The following is a 22,281-nucleotide window of genomic DNA, read 5'->3' as shown; positions in this document are numbered from 1 at the left end:
AACTACAAGTTTGGTGAGACTGTGCTCATAGAAGATGTAATGAATAACAAAGTGCTACTTTGTTGTACTTTAAAAGAGACTAAATCTTTTACATTTGTTCTATGATCTTTCTAGAAATCCTAAACTATCGCGTAGGGTTTTTATTGAGTTAAGATTTATTTGACGTCTGTAAAATCAACTAATGATTACGTATGACGAGGTCTTGGAAAGATGAAATCTTACTTTTTTCTAGATCTCCTATCCATAACGATCAATCATTTCATAATCATTTATTCACCATAAATATAAAATTAAATACATAGAAATCATTATCTTAAATTAATTAAACATAAAAAATACAACAATATTATAATAGGACCTGATGATTAAAAGATAATATGACCTGCAGGCCTACACTAAGACAGCTTGTATCTAGGTAATTTTAGAACTTCATAAACTAGACACTACATATAACTGACAGTTAAACTACAATACGCATAGCATATTGCACTTTGAACTGAAGTCAAAAACATTTCTATTTCCGACAAACTGTTTTGCAGGAATATGAAATGAGTTGAATGCTAGAGCGTGTTAAACGAACTGTACATTATTGTTTTCTGTTCGTTTTTTCTCTGAATAAATCTGTACTGTTTACCTCAGTGAATCTTACGTCTCCGACAGACGACGGTCTAAGCTATGATTTGAAAGGAATTTACATAGAAGAAACCAAAATTGAACCCAAAAATGACATACAATATTGTTTGATCTGCATGTTTTAGAATTGTATCTGCATGTTGTAAAATTTAAAAGCACATAATGAAGCAATTGTCTGTTTATACATTAATGATAAAAGTATGATAAATTGTTAAGTCTTATAGTAGTTAATGTCTTACATCTCACTTAAAGTAAATAAAAATAATAAAACACAACTTTATAAATAAATGGTATCACAATAAAATACTTAACAAGCAATTTATTTCCCGTATCGAAGGCCATTCATTTCCATAATATGCTTTCTTACTTTTATTACTTTACTACCTACCTATTTACTGTATTATATTTCTTTCAGGCTGTGTCGATTTCCTTTCAATGTATTAAGTAAAGCTTTTCAATAAGAAATGTTCATATTCGTGAAATATGAAATTCTTTCCTTACAATCGAATCGAGATGAGTGAGTCGAAAGTAGCCGATGAATGCCGAGAGCGGGCGAAATCCTCACCTTTGGAAAACGTCGTCCAATGCCGTTTCAGTATTGCTTCGCGGGTCGCCACGAATACATGCGGGAGCTTGTCAAAGCTTTCGGCACGCGAGTCTCGTCTCATTTAAAATAAAATTAGCAACCACATTACAATAATTACCTGTGAATTGTGACATGTTATTAATTAAGCTCTGTACTGACCTGTTGACTAGATATGGGTTAAAAACAAAATGAACCACATTGCTGAAGTTTGTTTGATTTTTGTTTGTAAATCGTAATTGTGGAAACTATTTTGTAAGTAAATATTAGTGTGTCAACTGAATGTTTAATTCTTAAAATATAGGTTGGTTTCTAAAGCAGTAAATAATAATAATTTATACAGATACAGTTTTATGTGTACGTGTATTATAAAATAATATCAACTACATTAAACTAAAATACATTTAAATATAAATTGAGCAATATATAAACAATAATTATAGCTTCATCTAATATATTCACTAGGACAAACACTAAGACAATATTGAGTATCGCCCGCATAAGGCATTAACCGTAATATTATGTATAATATAATCATCTGATAATTCTACGTTATATAAATTTGCATATTATTTAAATTTGCTTTTCTTTCCGTATAAAACTGACCCAGTTACAGTTTATAACACCGGCGCAATTTTGTGACTTAGATCGTCATATTTTTTATGTTTTTATTCATTTGTAATGACGGCTACTTGCTCCGCAGGTTTGCTCGTAAAAGCCCCGTTTTTCAATACAATAATTATGTTCACTTAAATGTTACTATTGTATAAAAATTCAGAGCTCCTACAGAATTATTAGTGTAAGCCTTAATAGGTACTTTTCTTCAAAATAAAGTATTGGTTTATTTTCTAAATATTAAATATTATTGACTCCGTAGCTTTATAGGCTGCAATAAGCGCACACGAGCGAACTGTATGAATAAAGTCTTAGGTATATCCACTATGAAGCTATTTAATTGAAGGACTCGACATAATGAGAGGAAAGGTTTCTCACATTCGTTATATACGCTACTTTTATTTTATTTCACGCATTTATTAACTTTTCAAGAAAATTATATGAAAGGTCAAATGATAAGTTTAATTAAAGTTCTCGGAAAGCCAAGAATAAAGCTTTATTCCTATCTTAAGCTTTATAATATTATCTTCAATGTCCCAAATTAAGGTAGAGTCTGCTGCGTCTTTTATTCCTGGACTAAATTATCCATTTTATATTAAAGCATTAGTATCTAATAATTTACAGTTTTGGATTTTAATACGCGGCATTTTAATACGCGGATGATGAAAATATCAATCGAGGTATAAAGTGCGTCACACACGATGAGGATTTTATATTACAGTATCTTAAGATAAAATATTATAGTATCTTCACCGTGTGTGACGCGCTTTATATCTTTGATTTATCTATACTAATATTATAAAGCTGAAGAGTTTGTTTGTTTGTTTGTTTGTTTGAACGCGCTAATCTCGGGAACTACTGGTCCGATTTGAAAAATTCTTTCGGTGTTTGATAGCCCATTTATCGAGGAAGGTTATAGGCTATATATCATCCCGCTACGACCAATAGGGGTGGAGCCACGGGGGTGAAACCGCGCGGAGCAGCTAGTAGTTTATAAATATGAAAGTCACACAAATGTTCAACTTAATAGGTATAAGTTAAATCTTAAAATTATGTTTGCGTGATATAACTATATTATAATGTTCGTAACTTGTATAAAAAAAGTTTAGTTATAAATGTTGCCCATAGCCCGCATGGTCAATGTTCCCATGGATGTTGATATACTTAGGTATTTTAACGCCGTAAAAAGAACAGAGTCACTCTCTAGCCTCCTAAATATCTCTACACATTAAAAGTATTACTCGAACATACTAAGTACATGCATATTAAAATTAATTTTAATTAAATAGCAATAATATTATTTTGTAAATAATATTATATTTACAAAATAATATTATTGTAAATATAATATTATTTACAAAATTATATAAACGTATGACGAAACGTTTTAGGGCTGATTTTTCAATCCTTGGTTAAAACTTATTCGTCGAATAATGTATAAAACTACCATTTTAAAAACGTATTCTAATTGCCCGTATTTGACAGTTTAAGTGACATTTTAATATTATCGTGTAATACTTTATTGGACGGATAAGGTTTAACCAAGGATTGAAAAATTATCCCTTAATATTATTGTTTGTACTATTATTTAAAACGCTGGTTACTACGTGTCAATTATAGAAAAAAAGAACGTGTGAGTGGAACCCACGTGTCAGAAGATGGTACAAAAAACGTCGCCTTACTCCGTGACGTGACGGTATTGCGATGACGCGACCTTGACATTTTACTCTCAACGCGCCCAAAGTTTCACTTCAAAAATATACAGTTTAAAAGACGTAAAAAACAAATATAGACTTTGACTTAACGATAATATAATTATATTTTATTATGAAACAAAATACCTACATACACGAACAATTCGCCTTAATCATGTTACGCAGAAACAAACGTCGTTTGCATAAACTAATAAAATGACTATAGTCCTTTTCACCTATGATGATTCCTGTGACACTTCATCGTGTTCCGAATTACGTATTTTATGTTTAAAACGTCAAAATATTTTAGTGCATAATATTTTTATTTTATGGCGGCATTATTACCAAAAATATAAAAATGAAACATCTTAAGCTTAAAAATCAAAAACAGTTTTGTTTAGTTTAATATAATGAAAAACAAAAAAAAAATAACACAAAAATATAATACCTACGCAATTCGTGTACATGAAATGGATCGTTGAAAAATCATAGAGTTGGAAAATCATATAATCGGCGCCCATCTTGTGATCGTTTGTCAATCGAGTCAATCGTCTGTACGAGTGCGTCAGCCTTGTATACAAGTTGCATTTTTATATTGATACTTTACGTGGTATTCTGTTATTGTTACTAATTGTTATTGTTGACTTTTTGTTGCTGTTGTTTGCTAAGTTTCCTTAGTTAATTGTTAGCGAAATGCCGAAAAAACTAATTTTGGTACTTTATTCAAATCGATTTCATTTCCATATAAAATATTATCGATTATCGGAAACAATTGATATGATTTCAGTCAAGACATCTCTACGCGTGTCAAAAATCGATGTGTCACAGAAATCATCTTAGGTGGAAAGGACTATAATTCATAATTATATTACTTGTCGATAAGCTAGCACGCATGTGAATCAATTTCAGATTTATTTTTTCGTATTTTATAATTTTAAGTGTATTAACTATTAAGTTAGTAAAGGCTAAGTCGTCGTTTTATAGTTCAACATCTAAATACACCTAGCCAGATCGTTCATGGCAGATGTCATATTTTACTGACACTTGCAAAAGATCCCTCGAGCCGTCCTTACAAACTCCATCAAGACTATGAATGATAGAGACCACAGATAAGGAAGGCATTTGCGTGGGCTTGTTTTTACCTTTTCCATGCGTTGTTCAATACGAAACGTACAAACCGAGTCCTAACTGACATCATTTGTTCAAACCATTTTGAACCTTATGTCGATACAAATTAATTAATTGCCTGGCCATTGTTTAACAAAAAATTCTTAACGGTTTCGTAATAAACTCCAGAAACACGTGCTTATTATTTTTACCTATCTCGTTCAATTTTGCCATTATATTGATTATATACCCGATACTTGTGACTTTGTACACGTGGAAAAAGTTTTCCTCAATACTAAAATCAAATAAAATGTACTGTGATAAAAATAGCCAATACATCCCACAAAGCCATCTTTTCTAGAAATAGAACTTTTGAAATTGGCTCAAATGTTTCATAGATTATTTACCTTCGAGATACCAACTAAACAAATTTGCAACCCTTTTTCTAATATTAGTCGGTGCTAATCTTATCTTCTTCTTATATATAAAAATGAATCGCAAAATGTGTTGGTAAGCGCATAACTCGAGAACGGCTGAACCGATTTCGATAATTCTTTTTTTATTATATTCCTTGAAGTACGAGGATGGTTTTTATGTAGAGAAAACGTAAATATGTACCACGGGCGAAGCCGGGGCGGTCCGCTAGTATTTTATGAAATTACATACTATGATGTCCGCCTCGGCAAATAGCGTAGGTTTTGTTCTTAGTTCTTACAATTATAATGTTCATTCATTTGATACATTTTTCTATCGTGTAGGTTTTCTGTTTGTTTCATATAAGGATTGTTTGCCAGAAAATGTATTATAATTATTTCTTTATATTTTTTATTTGTGAATTTATAACATTATAAAATTCACCTACCTTTATATTGTAATCACGTTGTGATTTGTTAGGTTAAAATAAAAATTTATTTGTAAAAGCCCTGAAAAGAATCGACTTCAATCACTCATGGTTAGACTAATGCATTATATAGAGAAGTATAGCAAACACACAAATGTAGCTAACATTTTCTCACAGCAATCGCTCTTTGTTAGAAAATCAAATCGAACCGAAACTAATGGACGCATGATAAACAATTACATGTCTCGGTGAGAGCTCTAAAGTGCACGCTAGTGTTCGTTTCAGAAAGCCTTAGCTAAGAGAATTTCTTTCTATTCCAATTTTCCGATACACTCTTCGTGACTTAAACGTCGACGTGTTAACTTTGCCTACAAACTTTGCGTAAAAACGAAAGAAAGTCCTCCGTAATTCATCGGCCTCGGCTCGGATAAAAAAGACGCAACGCTGAAATAATCGCCTCGAATCAAGGAATTATAAGATTAAATAGCTGCGTAATTAGAAGCTTATTTTCCGGCTATAAAGACGAATCTTTACGGACTCATTATCCTTTTAATTACGAAGAATGTAATTAATTCTTAACTAAACCGATAATTCAAATTTTATTAAAGCACAATCGTCACAGCAGTTTTAATAAGCCAAGACTTAAAACAAAATCCGGGGAGTTTTTCGTAAAATGAAATTAGTCGAAAAAGCTGGTGCCATTAAAATTACATTAGCATAAATAAGAGGAATGCTAATCTAAGCGAAATAAATCTTGGTGGAGAAATGTATTACGCAAAATAATGAATTATTTTCCTCCTAAATAAACAATTCATCACTGAACCAAAAGAACTACTATAATTTTTATAAAACAAAATATATTTATTTTGATAAGCACGCCCGAGTTCACATTTATGTGATTTATTTAGCTTTTTTGGCGCTTCAATTGAACAAATGAGTTTTTACCATCTTTATTAAAGCCTAGGTGTTATATTAATAATACCCTGGCATTGCAAAAGTTTTGTAAAATTAAACTGGATTTTCTTTTTTATAATTGTAAACAGCAATGGCTCGGAGTGTGCATATCGTTGGAATCGTTCCCAACAGTTATTTAAAAGTTTAACACTCTTTTATTCTAATTAGCCCTCTGGGATAAAACTTATACGAAACGATGGACTAACGCAAGGGACATTCGAGTTCTAAGGGTTGTACAATTCTAATAATTTCGGACCGTTTTAATGTATGCAAATACTTATGTAGAATTAATTAGGCCATAAATCGAGCGCAAAATTATTCATCCCAAGTTTCAAGTATTATTGTCCCTCGATGTTCTGTTTGTGTAAATACAAATTTGATACGAGTACAAAATGTTTTTGACTAAAGTTTAAATTGAGTTCGTGGAAATAACACCTAATTACATTAGTCGGCTAGCGTTTATGCAGTAAATAAAACATTTATGAATACTTATTTTCGTTATGTATAAAACTAACGAACGGTTAAGGGCTTGGTCTAGTAGTGCAAACAAATGCATCCTGTCATCCTATATGTAAATAATACAAATGTACTAAGGGAAAGTTGCTCCACTTAATTTTTAAAAATTAAATCATTCGTATGCATAATTTAATATTCGTAATAAGTACCAAAAATGACAATTTGAAACAATTTTCGTGAAAATTACACCGGGTGATTTTTTTTTTATCAGTACACAAAATTTGCGAATACTTTCTATTGATATCTTCAACTTCATGTTTATATAACTGATCAACTTTTACAAAGAAATTTGGACGAAATATAAAAAAAAATAAGCTTTCCATACAAAATGCATAACTCTATACATTTTTTTCGACCTAAGTTTCTTAGTGAAAGTTGTTCAGTTTAACTAATAAAACGGATAAACAAATTTTGTACCTATATAATAAAAAAAATGTAATGTTTGTGTTAAAAAATTATTAAATAGAAAAATACGCAAATGAAAACAAAAGATATTTATTTCTGACTAGCTTCCGCCCGCGACTCCGTCCGCGCGGATGTCAGTCTTCGCGTCTTCTACAGATTTATTATATTATGTATAATATATAGATTTATATTGATAAACCTAATAAATCTTTTGCTAGCATTCTGATGCTTTATCGGTTGCACTGGATTTATCTCTTTTTTTCAATCGCTTGAATGATATAGGATGGGTCCTTGATGGACATCGAATGCTGAAGTCTCGAATCAATCAATTCTGACAGTAGGCAATTTATGTAAAATCTTGATAATGGTCCATCATTTTATTTTGCCTAAACGTTACATACTTTTTTATATATTATATTTTTAACGAATGATTCACTCCAGTCCAAACAGCAAATAAGCAGACTTCTGCTTCTGCAACGTTTAGTTGTCCCTGAATTTGGAAAAAATAGTCATGATTCTTATCTATGACAAAAGTGTTATTTTTTGCATTGTATTTCAAATATTAATTTTTTTTAACCGCATCTTCCGCATTCATGTCTTTTGCCGGAATTAGACATTTAACTTCTACTAGTCCCATTTTCCCTTTTTGATATGGGAGTGTATAAAGTAAATTTTTTAGATATTTCTCGTTATACTTTTAAAAAGTTATTATTGTCATTTTGCTCATTAGGTAAATTAATTTCGATATCAGTTTTAAGTTTTTTGATACCTGCAATAATAACGTTATAATCGCCTGCACATACTTATCGATTACACCCTGTATACAATCCACCATCCACATTCATAATGTTTTCCTGTCCTCCTCTCCTTTACGCTGTTCACCGATACATTTTAAATGAGTAAATCTGCTACCACTGAAGGATGTTTCATTGTGATCAGCAAATTTTCACCACTGTTGTCGATTATTTGTTTTTCATTTTTAATCAGCAATTGGGAATCATCAGTTTTGTTTTATGCAGATTGGTGATGTACCCTAACAATACGTCGAAAAGGGAAAGCATCAACGAATTATCGTTTCGTCCTCTTTTTTTATTCTTCGCGTCTCTGTTACTTCTGTTTGTTTAGTTCTCAACACCCACTGAATTTTCTATGTTATTGTGATCTTCCATTACATCTGAGTTTTGATGATGTGATGATAATCCATTCGTTTTAATATTGGTACTTAGAGTTGGTAGACTAAACTAGAAATGGCGGACTAAATTTGTCAGCGCGTCTGTAAGATCAGAATATAAAACCAACATCCTGTATTTAAGTTACAAAATTAATAATCAAACAAAATGCCGCTACGTTGAAAATGACTAGAAGAAAAAATTAAAACACCTCGGATCAATTTTGGAGTAAACAAATCATTTTCCCCGTATGGGGATTTCCCCGGATGAACTTAGGAAGTTCAAGTTCTCAATACAAGTTTATATTATATTTCGTATTTCTCAAACGAAAAATAAACATTTTTGGAACTTCAAAAAAATTATATTATAAGAAAATTTATGAGCTTACTTCAGTTTTAAAGAAATATACATCCCTTTACTGACACCCCGTAAAATAAAGAAATTGTTGCCAATCACCTTTGCAATCTATTTGGTTTCATTAACTTTATGTTCGAAGATAATTTTTTTTCTAGTAGTTACACGCGTATTTTTTTCGTTTATTTTCCATATCGAAATCAAATGTTTAAAAATACGAATATTTGCACAAAACTAAGATAAAAATAATCAATTAACAAAAATATTAAATTTAATGGAGTAGAGCAACTTTCACTTCGGTATGAAGGAAAATCGAGCGTAGAGCACACGTCAGAACGCTCCGGCCCAAGGAGCGCGACTAAAGAAATTCGCTAGGATTTTTCCTAATTATTTTAAATATTTTTTTAATATTTAAAGAATTATCAAAATTAAAAAAAAAAATTTTTTAAATCATTAATACTCATTGGTCTTCAACCAACTCGAATAAATTAATGGAAAAAATAACTTTTAGCAGTATTTATCAATAGATTTTGTAAGGCAAAAAATGGGAAATTTAATGAATTTATAACGTTCTAATTAAGAAAATCATAAGTTTTTCGGCAATTGTATTCAGCAGTTTTTAATAACGACTATATAAGGATAATAATGCGCTGATCAGATTGTGTAAATTGTAATCGGTTGCAACGTAGTGAGTGCACAAACTTAGCTCGAAATGATTTTGGGGGAAAGAGACTTATCTTGAAGGCCTGATTAAGGTAACATAAAGTAACTTTATAAATGTGAAAAAATTCACGCGCATTGCGTATATAACACTTATTGATAAACAAGAAAAAAAAATTCAGTTTATCATTTCATTAGCCGGGAAAAAATTGTCAAATAACTTGTTGAAAACGCAATTTTGCTAGACTGCAGCCTTAACTAAAAATACTGAAAACTTGACCTTGAATATATAAGCAACGAGAATAGTTAGAACTAAGGTTACGAAAAATAATTTGCGGCCTAAATTCAGCCTCTTTCGGGCAATTTTCCCGCCTGAACGCCCTAACACAATGTTAGTATACTTGAAAAATGCCAACCATACCATATTTGAAAGAATTTCAACCATTTACAAAAGACGCTGCGACTGGAGTTAAACGTTAAACGAGCTGAAAAAATGTCTATAAGAAGACGTTCACGAGTAACCTCCGTTCAACCGTTGAAGTTGATTTAGAAAATATTCTTCCGCGCTTAATTTTCTGGAAATACTCAATTTACTTTTTAAATATTACAGTCGTGAAGATAAATAGTGATTTTCTAAATGAGCTTTATGTGAGTATTAAAGAACGTTACAATGATAATAATTTTGGTAACAATGTTTTTTTTTAATACTTTGTACCTACTGCTCTTTAATTCATTGATATAAAAATGTACCTTTTCAAATATAAGGCAAGATAATAGTTTTGAAGGTATTTTATAAATTCTGTAGTTAATAATTTATGTAGACCATGAAGATAATGCTTACTTTTCACCTCGTACTTTTTAATTATTTCTAAATCAGTTATGTTATAGAATATAATACAGTTAATGGTTATAGAATACGTATATATAAGCCTCTAATCAAATAAATTTTAATTCAATATAGGTAACAATAAATATAAATAAACATCGATAAAACGCATTCACCTTGATCAGAAAAGCACACGCACGACAAAACTATTGAAAAAGCCCCCTGAGATTCAATTTCCGAAATAAACCGTATAATACAAGTTTTCTGATGACACACAATACATCCATATTCCCCGCGTCAGCAATTGTCTTCCCCTACCGACACGTATTACGTCGATTTCAATTCAGCCCTAAAATATTCCACGTGCAGAAAAATAGTGGAATCGGCTTCCTCCTAAATCGATGGAATGAAGCGAAAGGACCCTGGGAAATATGGCGTAATATCACAACAGATGTCTACGACGGCTATGTCAACTGGCCATCCATTCACAAAGCTAATAAAAGATTCAGGATCGTCGTTCACCCAAAAGAGGGTCCTTCCAAGGCATTGCCGTCCTAAACGTGTATGAGAATTTTGAGGTCGTCAAATCCTCGGCCGACATTATCGGGCTATATTAATTTATTTAGTGAATATGAATAATTTATATAAGTTACGCTAATTTTTATAAGATTAATCATGTAAACATGAAACATGTACGACGGTTTAAACAGGCCGATTTTGTGTAATTTAACTTAACCAATAAATAAAAGTCATCAAATCAATCTCTCTCGCAAGAGAAATCCAAATTGCGTAAAAAATACATTATATTTCGCCTTTTTAAAAATAGAAATAATAAGTGTAGGCGCTATTGTCGACACAAGTGAAAGAGGTAAATATTTTGCATATACAAATATTATTTTTATAAAGACACGTATACTGAACAGCTTATCAACTAAATAATTTATCCTCCATCAAAATAAAAATTCTAAGAAATATTAGAGTGAAAGTTACTGAATAACATATTACATCAAATAGCGATTGCCAATTCCGGATTGGAAAGGTTCGGCCTATAATGTACGTGAGGCGGTCAAAAACAAACTTGTGCAATAAATAAAGCCATCCAATAAAAAAAAAAGGAAGGCTCGCGTTGTATATTCAATAAAAGATAAGATAAACAAAGACTTATGACCTACAAACTGGATTTATTGCTAATGCGGAGTCTATGACCTATAATATCATCGTTCAATAAAACGCAACGTTTATCACAAGATCCATCATATTACATTATATATAGAACGTTTAGATACTTTTATTATTATATCAATAGAGTTTTTGTAATCTGCTGGGAATATATCGTCCATTACAAATATGAATAGAAGGTAGTTTACAAATTTTCATCCATTTTTTGATTAGGTATGAAAACGTCTGACAATGTTCTTTCGCTATTTAAATCTATACAGAGATAGTCAAATTTTTGTTTAAAATTTATTGGAAAAATGAATTGAGACTGTAATAAGTTTCATATAATTCAGTCACGTATCCGATTTAAATTTACCGTCCAATCTAGCTAAGGAGCCTCGAACTAGCCCTCTTCCCTTTCCATTTGACCGAATGTTATACAACATAATCGAAAAATACATTTTTCGTTACTGTTTCTAACCTCCCGCCAACTTTCTCCCGGGATAAGGGTCAGTCGTTTGTGTGGAGATTAAAAGACATTATTTACTCATGTATGCTAAACGTAACCGTGCGTCAAAGTTTTATATATTTTTGACAGGGGTATAATATAATATTATATCGTTCACAGAGTTGACTGTCGTAATTTGATATGGAAATGTTATGAAGTGGCTATTAAATAATGTAACAGTAGATTACTTACACATAAAACGAGCTGCATTCTCGTTATAAGGCATTAACATTGTTTCGTGCATAGAAAACAAAACTTATTCTTTTTTTTATTATTCTTCATTTAAAACATTAAGTACACAGCAAGCACACAGCTATTTCAATTTGACGTCGTCCGTAAAATTATCATTATAAATATTAGTATTTTTAAAATAATTAATATTTAATTATAGGAACCGCCTCTGTTATACATTTTTTATAAAAATATATTTACCTATTAAAAAAGCTGATTCAAGTAGGTAATGACAGTCCCTTTCAAGTCAATCTGTCTGAACGGGTAACCTTATTTAATCTGTGACGCATGTTAATATGTATTACAAACTGAAATAAAGAAATTTTAATAAAATATAATATTTCCAATATTCAGACATAATATTCGTTAACACACTTATAATTCTTTTTGATGTATTATTTGGATTTTTTATCGTTTATTTTTATGCTGGCACAATGCTGGCAAACAATAAAAAAAGAAAAAGAGATCATTCCATTTTCAAAATTAGAAGACGCTTTGCCGCGCATTTTGTTGCTGCGTAGTTTGTACTTGGTTTTTAAATCGTATTTTGACGCGACAATTTTACTAATTAAGTATCTAGGTAATAAAATAAAAATTATATTTTCTTATAGAAGTCAGTTAAACATCTCAATGTGAAGCAATAATAAATAAAAATCATATTTTCTTATAGAATTTAGCTAAAAACTCAATGTGATGCTCCAATAATAAACATGCCAAGGAACAGTGTTATCGTGACGAGAATGAAACAGTACCCGTTTATAAAGCAATTTAAGTGTGTGTGGTGAGTGTCCATAATGTAACAATGTGTACGGTTAAGTGGATACGGTTGTTTGTGATGCTGGCTGCTTGCTGGGCTCAGGAGGGGGAGTGGAGCGAAGATGCAGAGGATCTTGGTATGTAAATTGTAAACATTCTATATAATTTATTCTATAGGCTCTGCAGTTGTGTAGATGTGACGCATCAATAAAGATTTATTCTCGTAATAATATTGATGATAAATGATTCTAGTAAATGTGTGTTCTTGTTGACGTTGTACCGTGTATAATTCTTTTAGTTTGTGGACCGTTTGGCGAGGAGTAGAAAATAAAAATACAGTTCATATATCTTGAATAGGTACGGAAATTATGAACTCTTTTTTTCTTATATTTTATATGATGAGCAAAATATTTTAAGTTAGAGCAGTGGAAGGTGAGATGTATATGCACGTGACATTCTACTAAATTATCTCGTCAAGACAATGCAATATTGCGTATCTTCGTTCAAATGATAGTAACTTATGTAAAGCAGTGTGATCTAGACTCTATAAATCTATATAACGGCCCGCGCAAAAATGAAACTAATTTATAGCTCTTTGAAAATACTTATTATTCATATTTTCAGCTATTGCATAGCTTCTATCGCGCGCGGGGACCGAATCCAGAAATTCCGTAACGAAAAAACCCCACGCTTCCCACTCCGACGGGCACGGCGGAGGTGTGGCTTGAAGGCATGCTATGCAATAGCTTTACCGCGGCAGTCCCCGAATGCCACACGTCTTTTTTTATATCTTGAGATACGTAAAACACATTTCTAACATAGACTAAGAAGAGTGTCGGCATGGTTTACAAATACCGTGTTATTTATTCAAAATACTTATGTATGAATATTAACATTTACTATAATATAAAAAAGTTACTGAACAAACACTAAAAAGTAGAAAAGCCAAAACTCCAGACTGGAAAACCTCGTGGGAACCTTATTGCATAACTCAGCCCCTGAAGTTAAGCGGTTGTCAGGCATTTGTCTTAATTATTCTTAACTAGCGCCTCGTGACTCAGCTTCCTCTTTTCATTGTTTCAGTTATTTTCTTCACCTTTTACAAACTATTGTTTATTAACCCCATTATTAACCACAATTCATTAGAAGTTTCTATTTCTTTCGTTTAAAAATGAATTTACCTTTAGACGCTTACTTTCAATTTTTTTATGTTATTCTTAAAATCTGCAGACAATTTTGTTTTATTTATTACTAGCTTTCCGACCGCGGCTTCGCCCGCGTTTTCAAAGAAAAACCCGTTCCCGTAGGATTTCCAGGATAAAACCTATCCTATGTCCTTTCTCGGGTATCAAAATATCTCTATACCAAATTTCATGCAAATTGGTTCAGTAGTTAAGGCGTGATTGAGTAACAGACAGACAGACAGAGTTACTTTCGCATTTATAATATTAGTATGGATTTCATAATGTTCGTGTGTTGCAATTCAGCTTTTATCTACCTATCCTCCTTTCTTATGTAGGTAAAAGTATAAGAAGCTTTCAAGCAACAACATCAATTAAACTTTTGGAATCAAGGCTGCTAAAGATAATGATGGCGACAATGAGAGTAATAATTATTATAATATACGTATAAATGACTATGAACTAATTAGCAAACTTGCAACTTAGAACAACCTGCAAAGTGAACCAGCTCCTATTATTATATTACTCCGAGAAAGTTATCTCCATAGTAAGCTACTATGAAATTTTAGTTAGATTAAAACATTTATTCCTAACCTAGGTTAGGTTAGGTCAGGGTAAAGCTCTCGCTCGAATAGACGCTGACTGCCATAAAAATTATAAAACCATTATTATGAAGTTGTAAAAAATGCTATCTCTTCGTTTTTCCATGAACTTGGAATATAAATTACTGCTACATATTATATTCCTCTAATATGTTGAAATTTTTGACCCGCTTCCAATACCTTTGAGTGTATTTGGTGCGCACAAAACTAATGACTTATTCCAAAACACACGCGAATGCCTGGCGAATGCTATCCATACCCATGAAAAATTTAAGTATCTCTATAATTTTTCAATCCACTCAAAACATTTATATAACTAAAAATACTTTTAACATTATTGTAAATACCTAACACAAATATATGCACAGAAATCCAAATAACTTTTATTGCTTTTATCCTACATTCCGGCACTGAATCGCCGACGCGATCAAATTAAACAAAATCGAACAAACTCAAGTGGGAATCGCGATCAACCCATTAAACGCGATTGCTTGTCGAAAATTAAAATGGGGATACATTTCCGTTTGTTCCATGCCTGTTATCCCATGCTTCTCTCTGATTTTTATTGTTAAACCCACCGGGAGTTCAGCTTATCCGCAACCAATTGCTCACTTTGACGAATTTTAACGTAACTTATACTACAGAGCATTGCTGAAATGCATTTTAAATGTTTTCACTTGTTAATCCATAGATACCAATATTATAAACGCGAAAGTAACCTAATCACGCCTAAACTACTTACTGAACCAATTTGCATGAAATTTGGTATGGAGATATTTTGATACCCGAGAAAGGACATAGGCTACCTTTTATTGCGAAATATGTACCACGAGCGAAGCCGGGGTGGACCTCTAGTATAAAATAACACAAATATCCCGTTAGTGCCAGACTTCAACTTTCAAAGAATAGTAATTGTAAAAGTAAGCATTTTCCGAGTCAATTAATTATTTTAAAATCCCAACAGAACGTCTATTAAATGAACATATTATCGAGTTTGCTCATAAACAATATTGTTTTAACTTATAACTCCAACAAACATTCGTCTGCACAAAAGTTGTATAAGGAGCAGAAACTTTTAACCACTTAGTTAGCGGCGTCTTGAAATCGCCTTCATACAAAAGAACAACTCACTGAAGTTTGATTTCTCGTTGCGCTGTCTGCAAAGAACAAAATGAACGATCCAATTAAAAGGTACTCATGCATAGGAAGCTCTATTCTACTTCAATTTTATTGGAACGATTAATTTTATTGCGAAAATTTCTGGACAGCGGAACGAATGGGAAACGAGACTCGGCCGTAGCTTCACCGACCTTTTGTGGTTCGGCGATGGATGGGTTTGTTCAGTAAAAATCTAATCAAAGAGCAGACAGCCGAAAAAGTATTCGTTCGATTATTCCGATCGTGATGAATGAATTCAAATTTTAATGTAATTGGAAACCGTTAATGATCGAGCCAATTCAAAGCAGGTAATATCGAATGAAGCGGCGAAATATCTTAATAGTTAGCATCGTATCGACTAATATCGGCTACCTGCTTCGTTGGTTCTCTTTTATTATTTGAGCGAATACGGAATAAGCATTCGGTGTATCATTTTCCTTCGCGTAATTAAAGATGTCTCGATATAGATATACATAAGACTTATCAGAAAACTTCCTGACGCTAAGTGATTAATGATTTTTATTAGGAGTTGGAACGTTCATGGGAATACTCGGAATGCGAACCACAGAAACTATTATTTTACCAGTTTACATATTTATTGTATTAGTGTAAAGTCATCACTCAGAACTACATGTGTAAGTAAATGTATTGGTAAAAGTGAATTCACACCTTTTATTTTTATTAAATACTGTTCTACTCTAAAAAAATTAAAACCATTTCTAACAAGCGTTTGGTTTTTTTTTACAAAACAGCAATAAATAGTTAAAAATAATCTACAAATTCCTTAACCTGACACCAATCTGCGATGTATTACTAAAATATGCAAAGCATTATAACAATTCGCTATTTGCGACATCTAAGCATAGTGTAAAGCTGGCCATACACGCTAGGGTGTACCTGACAGGTTTGCCTGTACAGGTCACCTGTTCAGGTTAACCGGAGCGTGTATGTTACAGAACTGTGCAAGTTTTCACACCTGTTCAGGCGACAGAAAAAATATAAAAATTGATATTTTTTACGCGTGGGGTAACTGTGCAGTTTAACTGTGCAGGCAAACCTGAGCGTGTATGGGGCGGTTCGACGTAGTCGTCAGTTGTCCAGTGAGTGCTAGCAGGGAAACACGTGCATATGTGTAAAGGAGTCATAGCTGCTAATAGTTTGAGATACGTATTTTCATCGTAGATGGTTGCGAAAATCATTCGGCTCAAATATCAATTCTTTCAACAAGATCACATGACAGTATAATAACAATAACTTTGCAATAACCATGATTTGCACCATCGTTCACGGTATCTTCGTTTATATTTCTTTTTCTTCAATAAAATAAATAATAAATCAATTAAAGCTACTGCGTCGATATCAAGCGCCGCGGCCGAGGGCATGGTTTCAAATGAGAGTTTGTGCAGGTTTACCGCTGCGTGTATGTCCTCTTCTCAACTCAACTTTACCTGACAGGCGTAACTGCACAGGCAAATCTGTCAGGTACACCCTAGCGTGTATGGCCAGCTTAACAATGAAGTTTGCTCAATGACTAGCAGCACGTGTTGGACGGATAGGTCGTGCCTGAAGCCCGCAACGTGTCCCCACAATAATTTTATTAATATTACCCCGGAAGCCTGTCACGCTCTAGACCGCTCGTATATCACCAGACGCGGGAAAAAATATGATATATTGAGAGAACGAGAGACGTAAGAGCTTTTCTTAGCCGCTCTCACTGTGTTTAGTGTCTTTTTAGTGTGAAAACCTTTTGCTTATAACACAACATACTTGTGAAAACAATACATCAACGTAATAGTCTGTCGGATGGGTTATTTACTTAGTTTATTGTTTGATTCTCGAGATGTAACAATTGTATTACGTCCCACACCGACAACGATTATTATTGTAGACCCATCTTCCGTAAATAACAAAGTAGGTATACCTCTGTCTCAGTCTCTACCAAACAAATTATTACCATACCTAAATAATAGTTAGAGTAACATGAAATTATTTAATTAATATTATGTCTACTACAAAAGAATATTATATGTCTATGAGATACGTCTATAATACTTTGATTAATCTTGTATTTAATCACTTATAATATACGATCGTAAAATACATTCTTGCAAAACACACTCATCATACACAAAATCATAATAATATTAATGGTTGCATGTCTCCAATGTGGCACTCGCAGTTTCGTTCGCCGCAATTATGAGTGGCACAATTCTTTAGTGCCCTCAAACACGACATAATCTCAGCGTTATGGCTGTACATTACGCCCGAACCCTTAATTTAATATAATTTATATTTCCTATACATTATGTTAAACATAACCAAAAACTTTAGTTTTGCCTGAACAGCTTCCTTAGTTGAGTTTGTATTTACAGGTCATTTTCTTTTAAATAATCAATAGCATCGAGCCTCTACAAGTTTTATCGTGTTTACTGAACTTAATTTTAAACAGTTAACATTTTCAATAAATCGTCTACTAAAATAATAGTAATCCGTGAATTTAAAGTAATTCAATTTAAAAACATAAACTAAAACATTTTATTAGCAGTTACATGCAACAACAAATTACAACCAGTTTGATTGATACATCACCTAGCAAGTTTCAATAAAATAAGCACAACTCGCGTAACATTAGTTTGTAGTTATTGTATTTATCAAGTGTTATTCCCACACGTGCTTGTAGAATAAATAACTATTCTTTAGCCTTTCAACAAGACTCTTCGGCCTCCGAAACAAGTTTGCCCGAGGCAGAAGGTCAGTAACTTAATTTACCACAAGTAAATTATTGTACACAATGGAACGAAGAGCAAATTTCAAACATCTAACTTTAAGGACCTTTTCATTTTTAAATGTCAAGCACAAAATATAAAAAAAACATTATTTATTTTACATGGTGAGTTCACAAAAATGAGGTACTTTCTTGTTAGTGGGTAAAAATTACAAAGGATAGTCATTATTTGATTTTATTAAAAAAAAATTCTCAACCCGTAAAAATATAATTTACAAAAATTATAATAACAACGGTCAAGTGTATGTTTAGAGTGCCTTACTGAAAAGGGTACGATATTTATTTCACGCAGCCGATGATATTATACACTATCGGTGTCCCACTATCGGTATACTAAGCGCGAAGGGAATTGTAGACTTGCATACACTGATCAAGTAAAAAATACTTAAACAGCAAAATTACGCCAAATTTTTTTTTAATTTTTCCATAAAATTCATTTTTTCTTCTCTAGCTTCGCGCAGCCGGCATATAACGCTTTGCTATGAAAACATAATCTTAAACGATAGCTCACGTGTGCGTGGCAAAGTTGGGCGGATTGCTTGTATTTATCTATTTGAAAAAAAATGCATCTGGAATTTTATTAGTATTTTTTACGTACTTGCAGCGTATGCAAAACAATAACCTCCATTGAGCTTAGGATACCAACGGTGGGACACCATGTATAATTTTTTTTTTCATATAATATATAGGTAATCAATTTGATTTTAGCCTTCGAAAATACTACATTAAAGCCTATCTCAAACTTTTGTCGTAATTACTAAATAGAGTTCCGTTTAATTACGAAATATTTGCTCAGGGAATACTAGAGCTAAATGTAACAATTTTGAAACATGAGAAAAGACTAATAGTATAAAATCAATGTTTATTTCAAATAGCTGAAAATGAAATTGGAATATGATCTATAGTATTTTACTTCAGATTTTTCCTCAAACTACGTACAGCCTAATATAAAAATAGCAAAAACTGTTTGATATAATTCATCCAAAATAGTAATCTATCTTTATTTGGGGTATTCTTCACGGGAAGTAAATTGAAAAGTCCAACTAAGTATGAATGATGTTGCATATTACTTGGCCTGAACACGTTGACAATCTCCCGTAAAGAAAAGAGGATTATTTGATGCGGTGCGAAAGCGACATTTTAATATTACTCCTATTTATATTCATGTCCTCTTATCGCGAGAGGGGAAAATCAAGAGTCATAACCGTGTTGGCAACGAAACAGTGATATTCACTTAGTAATTCTTGGTATTTCCGATAAATGTTTCTGATATGAGAATGTAACGGTTGTTAGCAAATTTCTGCTTCTGCTTTTAATGCCAACGTTATATTATTTCATGTATGATATTTAGACATTTTCTCATACGTGTTATGAAACTTGAAACATTATACTTTAAAAAAATTAAGGTTTAGGACTCAGATTGTTAATGCGTTTTCAAAGAATTGAAATCCTAATTAATCACCTAAACAACTTACTTCATTTCATAAATTAATATCGATATAGTTACATATATAAAAATGAAACTCGTTTTAGCATCACGCGTCAACGGGTGGACCGATTTCGATAATTCTTTTTTTGATAATATTCCTTGAAGTATGAAAAGAAAAATCTAATCCGTAGGCTGTATTTTTTTCTATTTATGTGTTGAATTGTATTGTTTTGTATTACATATATATTTCAGCATCGGCAGATTCGCTACCTATTCGAAGTCTCATAGGTACGTGGCAACATGAACTTGACAGTTTCTTTTTACAGATAATTACTTAGCCTTTTATCCACATCTTGATATAATATCTAAACGATTTCTGATTCATATAATGAACATTCGTTAATATTGTTGCAGTATCAACAGTGGACGTGGACGCAGTGCTGGGTCGCACCGCGTCGCTGCCGTGTGACGTCACGCCGGACGCCAACGAGGACCGAGTGTATATGGTGCTGTGGTTTCGGGCCGGCAAGAGCACTGGAGGGAAACCTATTTATAGGTATGGTATAAAATAAACGACGACGATACTGATCATGAAGACATTTTTTCTCTTTTTGAATAAGATCTCAAAAACTGGTTGATTCATTTATACCTTATTTTTTTTTTGTTTTAGCTTTCCATTCAAAATAAAGTTTAATTTAAGAAATAATAAAAACCATGGACACTACTTTTTATTTTAATAACGCGAAACGTTAATTACAGTGTAAATTACGCTTTGATACATGACTACATTGTAAATTTAAACTTTTGCACCGTTCTCAATAATTAAAACAGTGCCCAAAATGGTGAACTAACAATATTTTCACAAATCAAAAATAATATCAATCAATACGTCGTTGTTATTTGTATAAAAAATACATTCGTTGGACGCTTGAACCTTTTTTATCGCGAAAGTTTGAAAATTGGCTTTTGCCCCATTTGTTCACGTACGAGCATACATAGATAATCAATTTCAAACGAACTTTGATTAGGATGATATAAAATCTGCAATTTTGATTTCACAACTGTTAGCTTAAAATTCTTTACACTGTGTGTGTTTTTTCATCCAATTTTAGATATTAAATTGACATTTCATACTTGTAATCTAAAACCATACATTAGGTGTATATTATTCATTGCATTTCTACTCTTCCAGGCTACATTCCTGATTGAAATACCTAAGTGAATCTGCAACAAACTTGGAATACTTTCTACTAAAAAAGCAAAACTGTTCGAACATTGTATATTCCAGTATTCAATGCTTGCTTCATTATTATTAAAAAATCCTGCGAGTAACACGGTACGACATTCTCTTTGGTAGACGGAAAACGGGTCAAGATAAACATGTACGCTAAAGCACGCCAGGAATTAATTTTGCTTCGTTTTCTTTTCGTATGTCATTGATTTTTGATCCTAGAACGTCCTCGCGTTTAATGAAACTTCTTTATGCGAGTTTGTGCTTTGATTGGAGTGTTTGTATCATTTGTACGGGTCAACTATTGAATCAGCAATTGAAAAGGTATAAAAAGTCGATAATGATGTTTCAGTTTGAAAATCTCTTACCTATTAAGTAGAAAATCAATATAAAAATAACTTTGAAAAGGATAAATTTCATTTAATGTCTACTAAAACTATCTCATCTACTAAAATGAAGTCATAAAGCGTGCTTAAACGTAAACATTATTTTTATCAGTACCAACTACCAAACCCTGAAGAATATGTTACAACTACATACAAAATATCTGCAGTGTAATAATAATGATGAAAACAACAACACATAAATCAGATTCCTCGTAAAATAGGTACATACTTGAATACTTCAAATAAAATCTTCTTCGTTTAAATGATAATATAATGGATTCTACAATTTCTTTAACATTTTTCCTCTCAATATCAATACAAACTATTTGTTCCCAGTATAGTTTATCATTCTTGGTTCTCTTTCGCTGAAACATACCATAATATCATTAAATAATTGTTCTCGACCAAGAACAAAATCGTCACAGTCGTATGACAAATATGGGTCCCGTGTGACCACCTCTGCGACAGAGTTTATAATTTCATTTCTACAGCAGTTGTA

The 22,281-nt window shown here is 32.1% G+C and overlaps 1 protein-coding gene across 1 annotated transcript in view; it reads left to right on the top strand.

Annotated features, from left to right (window-relative positions):
• Positions 1-1,255: 1,255 nt before the first annotated feature.
• LOC149900603 (neural cell adhesion molecule 1-like) overlaps positions 1,256-22,281 on the top strand; it is a 73,923-nt gene continuing 52,897 nt past the window's right edge. Inside the window, exons 1-3 of the mRNA XM_090112224.1 lie at positions 1,256-1,471; positions 12,925-13,147; positions 20,580-20,721. Coding sequence (XP_089968350.1) covers positions 13,057-13,147; positions 20,580-20,721 — 233 coding nt within the window. The 5' untranslated portion in view covers positions 1,256-1,471; positions 12,925-13,056. The remainder of the gene's footprint in view (positions 1,472-12,924; positions 13,148-20,579; positions 20,722-22,281) is intronic.

This window comes from Colias eurytheme, chromosome 18 (genome assembly GCF_061535395.1).
Source record: "Colias eurytheme isolate Ceu_HAF_F1 chromosome 18, ilColEury1 Martin Lab GWU primary, whole genome shotgun sequence".
NCBI lineage: Eukaryota > Metazoa > Arthropoda > Insecta > Lepidoptera > Pieridae > Colias > Colias eurytheme.
The sequence above is the reverse complement of the archived record's forward strand: the minus strand, read 5'-3'. Positions and strand labels throughout refer to the sequence as shown.